Source organism: Talpa occidentalis, unplaced genomic scaffold, assembly GCF_014898055.3.
Source record: "Talpa occidentalis isolate TD23 unplaced genomic scaffold, MPIMG_talOcc4v2.1 talOcc4.16, whole genome shotgun sequence".
Lineage (NCBI taxonomy): Eukaryota > Metazoa > Chordata > Mammalia > Eulipotyphla > Talpidae > Talpa > Talpa occidentalis.
In genome coordinates this window covers 16,315,117-16,327,587 of record NW_023601653.1, presented here as the reverse complement: position 1 = coordinate 16,327,587, position 12,471 = coordinate 16,315,117, and the positions used below count along the sequence as shown (strand labels likewise).

The window sequence follows — 12,471 nt, the reverse complement described above, 5'->3', positions numbered from 1 at the left end:
CTGCCACCCGCTGCTCCCCCCAGCAGTGTATTTCATCAGTCTGTCTGTTCTGCTCCCTGCTCTGGCTCTGGTGAATTCTCTCACCCTCCGGCGCTTCTGACTGGACCCAGTGCTTGTATAAATAAATAAATAAAAATCTTTAAAAAAAAATTAAAAAAGAGCTTGAATTCTGAATTCAGTCTGCTTTGGTCAAATGTCAGTTAATTTTTTGGCCTTGGACAGGCTTCTTAACCTCTGTGCCTCACACTCCGTCTCTTTCTTAATAAAGCAGGAGTAGTAATGAAGAGTATCTAGGAACAGTTCCTAACATTTCATAAAGATTAGAGTATAAAGATGTCGTTTGTACCATTACTTTGCCTGTAATTTCGGGGTGTGTTTAAAAAGAGCTTAATGTGACTCTACAGTGATTTGCAAAAATTAAGCCCAAACGCCATCATCTTCCTCGTCTCCCTCTTTCCTCTTACCTTATATAGTTCCCTGAGTCGAAATTCTGTCTGTCAGCCAGTTTATTTTCTTTCTCCTCCATCAAGCAAGGCACATACTTTGGTTCATGCTTGGTTGCTCTTTTTCTGTTCCCCTTTACCACATTCCTTTCTTTTTAAAAAAAAATAATTCTTTTTCTTTTTTTTTAATATTTTAAAAACATCCTTGTTTATTTTTTCACAGTATAGGATTTCTCCCCTCAGGTGCAGTCCCCATAGTATTCCTACCACAGTCCTCCACCACACATCCCAGATTCTTCTCCTGTCTTATTCTCTGCTATCCCCGGCTCTCCTCCCGATTGCCTCAGTTCTTTATGTTACAGGTTCATTGATTAGCCTTTTAGAACCATTGCTAACTTATAATTTTTGCCTTCAAGCCAGTGAGACAAAGGCATTAAGATGTACCTCAGAGTAAATCTTTTGCATTGCCTGCAGTTAATTTACTCACATATTTATTTATTTTCACCTTAAGCCAATGTTTTGGATGTGTACATTTCTTTCATTGTGTGTTTGCCAATTAGTAAGTATGTAACTATCTGAGTGTCTAACTGAATCATAAACATTACAGGCTTAGAATTGTGTGCTTTGCTCATGTTTCTTGAAAAAAGGAGTGATGGATCAGATGACATTTGGGGATGTCAGAAAACTCAGTGTTAAATAACCAAGGGTTACGTTACACATATTGCTGGCTATCAGAATAAATGCCTGTCTTTCTTAACTCTTCAAATAAAATGCACGTATACTTGTTATTTTTAGAGTTATTTCAATTCACGAGAAACTGTCTAATCTTACGCAAATCGCTGAAATTTCATTGCCAACAAGCCCTGAAGTAGCTCCAAATGAAACTGTATCTCAAGTACAAGAAACAGAAGAAACATCAACTGATAAAGAATTGGAAGTAAGTTATTAAATAATGGAAAATCATATCGCTATTGAAGGGTGATGGTTGTTAGATGTAATTATTTAAATGATTTTTTGCTTCATCAGGTTGCTTTCTACTTCTTAGTATCTTCTATTTATTTATTTATTTATTTATTAAAAGATTTATTTATTTATGCATACAAGAACTGGGGTATAGGCCAGAGGTGCAGGGAGTGAAAGGAATCACCAGAGACAGAGTGGGAACAGGACAGGCAGACTGACTGAAATACACTGCTGAGGGGAGCAGCGGGTGAGACAGGAGAGGTCTGCTGCGCCATGTGGGTTGCTCCCTGGCCAGCCGGGGATCGAACTCGTGCCGCAGAGGCTGGGGATTGCTTCATAGTGCGGTGCCTAACCCCTTGCGCCAACAGGGAGGCCCAGTATCTTCTATTTATTTTAAACAATGTCTTATACTTTTCACTGCACAAGTCCTTCTCCCCTTACAAAAATTTATTCTCACAGTGTGTTATTAATCTGATACCACAGCAGAAATTTTTTTGATGACTGATGTTTGTATTTTGGAGATGGTCATTTTCCTTCTATCCCTCTTGAGTTCTGAAACCATAGAGAAAAAGGACATAGGATGGATATATGGAGATCAAAATGTGTCAGCATCATTACTGACAAGCTTGATTAGCGAATATGACTTTGGATTTTGGCCAAATGAACTGATTAATATTTCATCTCTGGGGCTTCCCTGGTGGTGCAAGGGGTTAAGCACTGCACTATGAAGCAATCCGCAGCCTCTGCAGCACGAGTTCGATCCCCTGGCCGGCCAGGGAGCAAGCAGCAGCAGACATGGCACAGCAGACCTCTCCTGTCTCTCCCACCCACTGCTCCCCTCAGCAGTGTATTTCAGTCAGGCTGCCTGTTCTGTTCCCCACTCCTTCTCTGGTGAATCCTCTCACCCCCCTGCATCTCTAGCCTGTACCCCAGCTTTGTATGCATAAATAAATAAATCTTTAAAAAAAATTTCATCTCTGAATTAGCCAGGCTTGCCACCTAGTTACGCAGTTGTCTGTGTAACCACATGGTCTCCCCACGTCCTCTGCCCCACCTCTCAGTCCTCCACGTCTACTTCACACAGGAGCAGAGACTAATAATAGTCCTATAGATAGGGTGCCTCCAAAACTAAGATTGTCCAGAAGGGCTGAGCCTACCATGTTCTGTTACTTTTCCCAGTCTCACCAATGAGATCTGTCACTCCACTCTCCCAGAAGTAAACTTAGGATGTGTCTGAAAGAAACTGGAAATGCCTTCCTTTTTTAAGAGTGGAATAGACAGCCCTTACCCGCTGTGTAGAGGAGAGGAGTAGGCCATACGTGCTCGCACCTTCTCACATGCTCTTTGAATTTCCATGTGTACATCAGTCCAATTTGAGATGCATATTTTGTAGCTATTGTGGCCATGGTTACAAACAAACTGATTTCAAAGGTTTAAAATGAAAAGGGACAATCTCTGCCTAGCTCTGCATTCCACAGTCCTGTTCTGCAGAGGCAACCATTTTCAACTCTCTTAGCTATTTCTTTGGTTATTCAGTTCCACATGTTGAAATACTATGTAGTATGGTTCATAAAAGCAAGGTAACAAACCACTTTTGAATCTGAGTGTGTCAATGGAGTCTTTGCTCCATGTCTACTTACCCAGAGTCCAGGCTGGAACATCCCATGGAACAGCCAGGAGGCAGGAGAGAGACACGACAGCAAACCACACACTGGCTCTTAAGTTTTCCATCATATCATTCCTCTAACATTTCATTGATCGATTAAGTCTCAAGTGGTGCCAACATTTCTCTGCTACCGGCGTGGAAAGAGGAAAGCTGGAAATACTGAAAGATAAAGGACTTAGCTGACTTCTCTTCAATACCTTGCCCTTTCTTCTAAATATTGTTATTTAGTTAAATCAATATCCAGTGTTTACATTATCAGAGACCTGGAAGTAATGTTCACAATTCAGGCAAATACTGAACTATGCTTATTTTCTTCTTGTATAAGATTTGATTTTTTCTTAGCTTTTTTTCCTTTGGATCATTACATCAGATATTTTGTGTGTTCATCCATAGATTTTTACTCAAGTTTTCACACTTGTCAAATAATGTCTCAATTCCTTTTTTTTTTAAATTCCTGTAGCCACTTTTCTCTTGCTCCAGGCAAGAGCTGGTTGCCTCCAAGAACTGTGGAACAAGGATTTTGAATTCTGGGACCTTTCTAGGCTGAATCCCTAGCCATTTGGGGCCATCTCTGTTGCTCTGAAAGCTGTAAGATGTTTATTTTGGTCTATTGTGCCTTTTTTCTTAAATCACTTTCTGTTAGGTTAATATTGAACTAGTTTCCAATCACAAAGCACTTTTAATTCTTAAGAATAGTGTTGGTATGGCTTCTTCCTTAGTTGCTTCATCTATGCACTCTTATGATGTGAAAGTGTTAAAAGGTTGCCCACTCTCCTGATTTTCTGACCCTACCTGTTGCATTTTCAGTCTGAACTTACCAGAAGACTGAGATAGTGCATTTTTATTTATTGTGAAAGCAACAAGCCCAGCTCTAAGGGAATTCATCAGGCAAGAACAGTTAGCCTTTGCAAAATGCCACTTTTCAGCATTTGCATCTCTGCTGTGTGCTTGCATTTATCATTGAGCTGCTTTCTTAGAATTTTGGCTACACATACTTATCAGTGTCCTCAGATGTTACAACATGAATTACCAGGCATTTAATGATATTACTGCTGTACTGAGTATGTGCAATAAATCTCCCAACAGATCAAATATCTCAATCTCATGAGATTATATATTTGTATTTTTTTTCATAAAGTGAATCCTTGTCCTTTCTGTTTCCAAGAAGAACTCAACTCTCATTTCATTTTTTGTACTTCTTTTATAGGTCACTTACAATCACAAATTTTCAGTCCTAGAGCACACTTATCAGATTGCGCTCTTTGAGACACAATTTAGAATATTCTTTGCCCAAATTTTCCTGAACCTACTGCTCTTTACTTCATATGTGGAAATGATTATTTTCTACTGAATCTACTTGTCCTTTTAGCTTAGATTGTCTGAGGCAGTACGGTGAGCATTTGTAAACATGAAAGTTTTATTTTGTTTTATTATTTTTTATTGAGGTAACATTGGCTTACAACACTGTATGTGATTTAAAGGTATAAGCTCTCACCTCTCCAGGTGTATGTAGCCGCACCACAGCCACCACCAGAGCACCCATAATCATTCACGTAGGTCCTCTGGGTCCCCTCCCTCTTTGCTTTTCACTCCACCATGTTCGTGCTCTGGGAGCCTCAGTTCCACAGGCAGATTTCTAGGGGCTTCTTTGATTTAGTTTTGTCTGTTCCTTGGTTTTCTTTCTTTATATTCCACATATGAGTGACATCATCTGGTATATAAAATAGAGTTGAGGGTTTAAGTTGGTGCTCTGCCACTCAGCTCTACTATCTAGAGTGAGTCACAACTTTTTAAAAATTTTAGATAGCTTTTACATCATTCTTCATTTTTGTACAATGTATGCATTTTCATCTTGGTTGTAGTCCCCATGAAATTCCCACCACCCATTCACTCATGTGCCATCACCATAGTCCCTTATGCTCTTCCCACCAACTTTTTCTGGTACCAATCTCCTCTAAAAGTGGTTCTTTCATTCCAATTCCACTTTGAAATGGAGACAGGGGCCCCTTGGTTTATGAGAATCATCAGAATTTCCCCGGTGGTCAGATGTCAGTATCCAATGTATCACAGAGTCTAAATTTGAAAAGAAAAAACAAAAACTAAGTTGGAGCCAAGAAGTTGACTATGAATATAAAGGAATCAGGGACAAATGGGGGGGGGGCTTTGAAACAAAAGGTGGTGTTAAGAGGTTCTACCTTATCTCAATCAAGGTTTCTGGCTTGTTTTCATGTCTCCTCACCAGAATGGTATAGGTGAATGGATCAGTCATTGAGTAAAACAAACTTCTTTCAGTTTTGATGTTCTCTGTTGTATTTTTGAGTTCATTTTATTCCCCAACTGAGAAAGTTTTTCCTTATCCCTAAGTAGGGCATTTTAAGGTAGGTTCCAGGTCTGTTGGTTCTAAATATGACAGAGTCACCAAATTGAAGAAAAGCTAGTATCTGTTTAGGTGACTCAACAAATTAGTTCACAAACTTTGGAAGCTGGAAATGAGTCACATGTAATTTTGGTTTTTTCCAGTACGCTAACCAATATTTATACAAAGAAGCCGCTAGATCCTGGGTTTTATCAAATAAATCCCATTGACTAAATCTGCCAGTATGTTGTCATGACAACCTTCACTTGGAGCTAATTAGAAGTTAACTAGGACACTTGAAGAGATCGATTCTGGTCTGGACTTGGACAGAATTTCATAACCTTTGTAATCTAATATATTTATTTCTATCTCAGTATAGATTTTTGGTGATTTACTGACTATAAGGATTCCAGAAAATATGCCTATGGTTGATATAGGGGTTAGTGGATCATGTTCTTTTTCTCATTCCATTCCTTTTCTCTCTGCCTCTCCCTCTCCTCCCCTCCCCTGCCAAATCTTATTGTCTGAAATAAGCCAAGAACTTCAGAATATAGATATTAATTTACGCTGTATTGGGAAAGCTGCAGAACAGGCATTCCAGTCACTTCTGGCTTGAAAATCTTGCATGTCCTTTTCCTTAAAATGAATAACACTGGCTCAGAATGACTGAGTTGTTTTTACCTGTCATTCACAGAATTAAGGGTATCTACAGGTGCATTATCAGGTGCTTTAAAGCACATGAAAGATTTATACATTTCTGATTTCAAACACCTTTTAGAATGATAGTTTACTGGTGTGGAAGGCTTAAAATATATTAACCAAGTCACTTAAGCTTAGTTCAATAAACATTTTTTAATGGAAAAGAATATGGGTCATACAGGGAAATAAAAATTAGGATAACAGTCACACAATAATTCTCTCACAAGTCAACATATCCCAATTATTAAAGCATTATGAAAATAGAGCAAAATGCAATTGGACTTTAGCTATCTAATTCTTAAAGAAACTATTATGTGCAAAATGTTATGAGTTTGGGGAAATAGAAATGTATAGGAATCAATGCAACTAGGTCTCTATCATAGAGGACATTAATCTTGTATGAGTATGGACATAGATAATCAGGTGTAATTTGAGTGAACTTGGCCATCTGGTGGGGCTCTCTTAGCAAAGTGGGATATTCAAAGAAATATCAGTCTGGAGAACACTTGTTTCAGACTGAGCACACAGTAAGAGATGAGATGTGAAGTCATGGAACTGAAAGTTGTGTCAGGGGACAATGACACATCAGCTTCAGTAGGTGTATGGATTAGATGTAGTGGGAGATGGGATTGGAGAGATGGGTGGAAATGAGTGCTTCCTCCTCTCTGATCTTACCACATTATTCTTTGACAGTCTGTTTCCTATTCCTCCCACTAGACCATGAGCTCCTTAAGGCTTCTCTTTCTGCCTGTTCATCTCCTGTTGCCACTCCAAGGCACTTAAGCTGCATCAATACAGGCTGAATGAATAAATGATGAATGAGCTTTGTTCTGCAGGAAAGGGCCATGGAAAAGCAAGGTTGAGTGTGCAGGGATAGGAGAAGGTGGAGGCAACACCTGGAAGGGCATCTCTTGATCTACCCTGCAGTTTACCAAGGCCCCTGATGGCATGTTAAGGAGGGATCAGGGAGGCAAGAGTTTGGAGGATAAAAAAGAATTTTGGACTCCTAGTCCATATTATAGATGAAAGATGATGTGGATTTCAACTAAGTCAAAGAGTGGACTTTGTTATTCTTGAAATAACTCAGATGGTAATCCCTTAGAGAATCAATGGATACTCCTATTTAAGGGGAAAATGCTAGAGATTGAGGAAGGGACATTCCATGCTCACCCAGCACCCTGGTCCTAGCAACACCCCTCCAGTGACCTCTAACAGGTTGGGGTTGAGGAGAGCTCAGCACTTTGCCTGTCTTCATTTCTGTTGTAGCTGTCCCGTGAAGCCTCTCACAAGCCAACATGGAGCCAGCCAGTTTCAGGTGTGTGTTTGTGCTTCATCACAGATGATGCCAAAGAAAGAGAATGTTGTGGAGGTGAAATTTCTGTCTGATAAATGTTGAGATAGGCAGTCAAAGGCATTTTTCAGGTAACATGCAGTCTTCATCTGTTACCTGAAAGGATTAATTATACAGTAGCACTTTGCACAGTCTCTCTTGATGAAATCATGACAGTAAGTCATCAGGGCTATTACTCAAACCTTTTAGGTAGAAAGAAAATATACCTCAACCAGTTCCATGAACTCATTTAAATACAGAAATATAGACAAATAAGAGGGGATGCATTCTCCTCTGTCTAGCAAAGTGCTTCAGGAGCTTGAAAAGTTCATCAGAGGAAGTTGGTATCCCCTGGTTAAGGGCAGGGGTGTCCTGCCTGTTCTCCATGGAAGCTGGTCATCTTCCGGTCGCTGTCACTTCCTGCCCAAACAATTTGAGTAACCTCCTCACTGTTTTCTCTTTTCCCATTCCAGATCACCTTAAACTTCACCCAGAATTAGCTTTTTAAAACAATTAGATCAGTCCAAGACCTGTCCATTTCCTACCCAACAAAATACAAATTCCTTATTTTGACATGTCCTGTTGTAAGTTTACCTTTCCAGACTTATTCCCCTCTACTCTCCCCTGGCTTCCCAACACACAGTAAAGACCCTATTAGTCTCTGATGTGCCTTGAATGGCCAGTTTCCTTACTTAGATGGCTCCATCCACTTGGTGTTCCCTTGTTCTCCCCCCCAACTTCCTGCCAGTTGAAATCCTACTACTCTTCCAAGTCTCTGTTCAGATGACCTTCATCTGTCTTCTTTGTTTGTTGCACCTGTAATTACCCTCCACCACCTCTAGGTTTCTAGAACACTTAGAACACTTCCCACGTTCTGACCATGTTCTACTTGGTATTTTATGTAAGAGTGTACAAATCTTTCTTTTTCAGTTATTGTCAGCTTTATGAGAATAGGGTTTGTCTCTTCATTTTTGTGTTCCACAGCTCCTCATATAAGATTTGGAATATACTAAATTGAATTGAATTGGCAATAACTTTGGAATTCTAAAATCCAATCTCTGTGTTCATGAATTTATTTAAATTTAGACATAGTATGGATTGGGGCTGTGAGTTCAATTGTCTGCTTCTTTATTTTGAGGTTTAATGAGAATTGGTGAGTTGTAATTTAAAATCAATGTACTTTTATCATTTTCATATTTCTAAATAAGAGAAAATTGTTACGGGATGTTGGCAGCATTGTGAAGTAGGTACAGTTGATCTCTGACAGCCTTACAGCCATTCCTGCTTCAATACTAAGTAAAGAATAACTACTTACACTAGTTCAATTAAAACAGATTTGCTAGGGAGGCAGTAATTGTCAGAGCGTAAGGAGTAGGGTCATAGATAGCCAAGGTATGGAAATAAAATACATTGGGTCTTACAGAAAATGGAACTAGAAATTTGGGAGCCAACTGAGCCAAAGTTGCTCAGTCCCACAGGGTGCATGAGCTCTCACTTGTCTCTGTTTTTCTTCCTCTTCCTCATCTTACATCTGGCCCAAAGGTTTCCTTCTCCAACTTCTTATCGAGACCCCTCAGCTTATATTGATGCTAGCTCTCTTCTGTTGTCCTTTCTTATATAAAATCACAGTGATAGAGAATCTCATTGATGGAATCCTGGGTATGGAAAATCCTTCTTGATTCTTGCTCCCTCTTGATGCTCACAAGTAAATATTGTTGTGTCTGTGCAATAGACAACATATGATAGCAACTCTCTTCCTCTTCATGTCTTCTTTTTCATTTCTTTTCCAAATTCCCAAACCTTCTCTGCTTAAGTCCCTTTCTGGAATCTTAATTTTTTTTTTATTCCAGGACACTCTTCTTAAAAGAAAAGTGATTTTCCAAAATCTTACTTTGGTTTGAATTACTTTACCTGTTATGCTTCTGTAGCATATGAATTTTAATTATGGATTTGAGGGAAAGAACACTAAAATAATATATTACCCATAATTAAATCATATCTTTTGTGACTATTTTACACCCTTTCAAATCTCTGCATCCCTTTAAGTTTCATTCCCAGAATTATGGCCTGGCAATGATGTCAGAAAAACAAATGAAGTAAATATAAGTAAATGTTTAATAGCTTACCAATAAGCTCAACCTAACTATATTGGCTTCTTATTTCTAGTGCATGATTATTGAATGTTGCTCTGAAATAAATGCCCTGTTTCAGAGTGATGGAGAGACAACACTGCTAACTGAGGTATGTGTCTTTTAAAACTCTATCTGATTCACTCACCAGTATTATTGTTGCTATGGAAATGAAAATACAGAAAACATCTATTATGAAAGTATCAAGGGCCTAACCTTCCTTAATTAATGTGAAAAAGTGATAAATATGAGTTTAAATCAGCATGTTATTTGGGTTAAAAATATTCTTTGTTAGGAAAATGAGCTAGTACAAAAAACCATGAAAAAGATGATTTAAAAATCATCTCTAACCTACTATTCAGAGAAGAGCCACTATTAAAATTTTGGAGAATATCTCAAATTTTCTCCTTGTATACATAAACATCCGAATTATTAGATCACTGGGGTCATACTTTACATGGATTCTGCATTTCTTTTCATTTACCAATAATGCTATGGAGACATTTTCATGTGAAAAGTCTATTTGAGTCTATTTGATCATATCTAACGACTGTAAAATTATCTCTTTTATGTATTTGTTGCTTTCTGTATTTAACTACATCTTTGTTCATGGATCGTGAGGTTGATAGATTTTAGTACATACATATTTCACCCTTCTGCTTTATCTCTTCAGAGTTATTTTTAGAAATAAGATTTTAGAATAAAAAAGAATATATACTTTAAAGTGGTAAATATATATCATATAATGTCTACTATTTTAATCATTTTTAAGTGTACACTTCAGCAGCCAGTATATTCACAGTATTGCACTGTCACCTCCATCATCCATCTCTAGAACTTTTTCACCATCCAAAACAACAAACTTGTATGCATAACTCCTTCCCCAGCTCCTTGTAACCTGTGTTCTACTTACCAGTTCTATTTTACTATTTGGCTATATTGTAGGTACTCCATATAATGGATCTTATAATATCAGTCCTTTGTGATGCATATTTCTTTCAGCACTATACTTTCAAAGTTCATCCATGTTGTAGTAATTACTAGCACTGCATTCCTTTTTAAGGCTAAATAAGATTCCATGGTATGGATATATTGCATTTGTCATCCTCTGTGATGCACATTTGAGTTGGTTTTTTTTTTAAAGATTTATTTATTTATGCATACAAGAACTGGGGTACAAGCCAGAGATGCGGGGGGTGAGAGGATCCACCAGAGACAGAGTGAGGAACAGAACAGGCAGACTGACTGAAATACACTGCTGAGGGGAGCAGCAGGCAAGACAGGAGAGGTTTGCTGCACCATGTGGGTTTCTCCCTGGCCAGCCTAGGATCGAACTTGTGCTACAGAGGCTGCCAATTGCTTCATAGTGTGGTGCTTAACCCCTTGCGCCACCAGGGGGGCCCCCTTCAGTTGTTTATCCCTTTTGGCAGTTGTGAGTAATGGGTCTATAAAGATGGGTGTCCACATATCTGACTCCTTGCTTTCAGTTATTTTGAGTATAGACCTAGGAGTGGACTAGGTTGGTCATTTAGTAATTCCATGTTCAACTTTTTGAGGAATCCCCAAATTGTTTTCTTGTGCAGTTGTACCATTTTGCATTCCCACTAGCAATGCGCAAGGGTTTTAATTTCTCTGTATCAGTCAATGCTGATTATTTTCTACTTTTTCACATATTGGTCATCTTAATGGGTATAAAGTTATACCTTGTGATTTTGATTTGCATTTCACTAATAATTAATTGAGTATTTTTTCTTATGCTTTTTGGATGTCTGTATATCTTCTTCTGAGAAATTTCTTGTCAAACCCTTGCTGATTTTTGAATTGACATATATTACGTATACAATTGCAAAATGCTCTCCAGAAATATTGTGCTATTTTTCTTCCCCTAGCAGCGGTGAAAGGAACAGATGAAAGGAACAGTTTATCCATGCATTCGTCTACCCTAGTTCTTCTCCCTGATCTCCTTTTCCTCTTCCTCTCTTCTTCTGTTGTAGTGTGACAAGTGAAAAAGGACATTTTCAGTTTTTTAATTTTTGTAATTGATAGGATGAAGTGTAATTCATAGGTTTGTGGGCAGTCTTTTTTCTCCTTTTGTGAAGTGATTTTCATTCATTTAGTCAATCAACAAATATTTAGAGTGAACTGTGTGTCAGAAAATTTAGAGTGAACTGTGTGTCAGAAATCCTTTGCAGGTTATGGAGAGCAAATCAAACAAACAAAAAGGGAAGGAAGCTGCCATTTTGTGGAGAGAAATAATAAATCAATAAGCAAAGAGATTTCCAATTTTGTTAGTGGTTATGAAGGAAAAATCAGTAATATGTTAGAGGAAGACATAGCTTATGAACCTCTGGTCTGCTGCCTGAGTTGTAAATAAAGTTTTGTTGGAACACAACTATTTCACTCTTTACAGAAAAAAATTTACTGATCCCTGTGACAGAAAGTGACAGGGAATGGGACAACAGTTTATATTAAGTGATGAGGGAAGACCTCTCATAGAGATGACATTTGAAGTAAGAGCTGAAATGCTACATTATGTTCCTCCCACTAGATTATCAGTTTCTTGGGGGAGGCTAGTGGCAGGGACAATGATGTCTTAATCTTTGAACTCTTACATCACTTAGTTGCTATTTCTTGAATTGTTTCCTTTTAGTTTTAAGTACCTGAAATTTAATATTTGCTTTTTAAAAAATTCATTTGGCCATTCATGTCCTTTTAAAAATGAGGAACTTAAACTTTATTATGGACATATAAAGATTTACTGTGGCAGACCACTGATAATGAAATCAAGCTTAAATCTAATTTTGGTTAGATTTAAAACTGTGGTTAAAAATAGGTCACAAAGAAAGACTTTGTTAGTATGAAGCACATAATTCAGCAGTAATGTG

The 12,471-nt window shown here is 38.1% G+C and overlaps 1 protein-coding gene across 5 annotated transcripts in view; it reads left to right on the top strand.

Moving 5' to 3' along the window:
* Positions 1-12,471, top strand: part of CFAP54 (cilia and flagella associated protein 54) — a 226,279-nt gene that overhangs the window by 178,946 nt on the left and 34,862 nt on the right. For 4 of the 5 annotated variants that reach the window (XM_054696113.1, XM_054696112.1, XM_054696111.1 and 1 more), the window contains exons 66-67: positions 1,239-1,380; positions 9,624-9,698. In XM_054696113.1, the coding sequence (XP_054552088.1) occupies positions 1,239-1,380; positions 9,624-9,698 (217 nt within the window). Of the gene's footprint in view, positions 1-1,238; positions 1,381-9,623; positions 9,699-12,471 lie in introns of those variants that run through there. The other variant, XM_054696115.1, reaches the window with a different exon arrangement.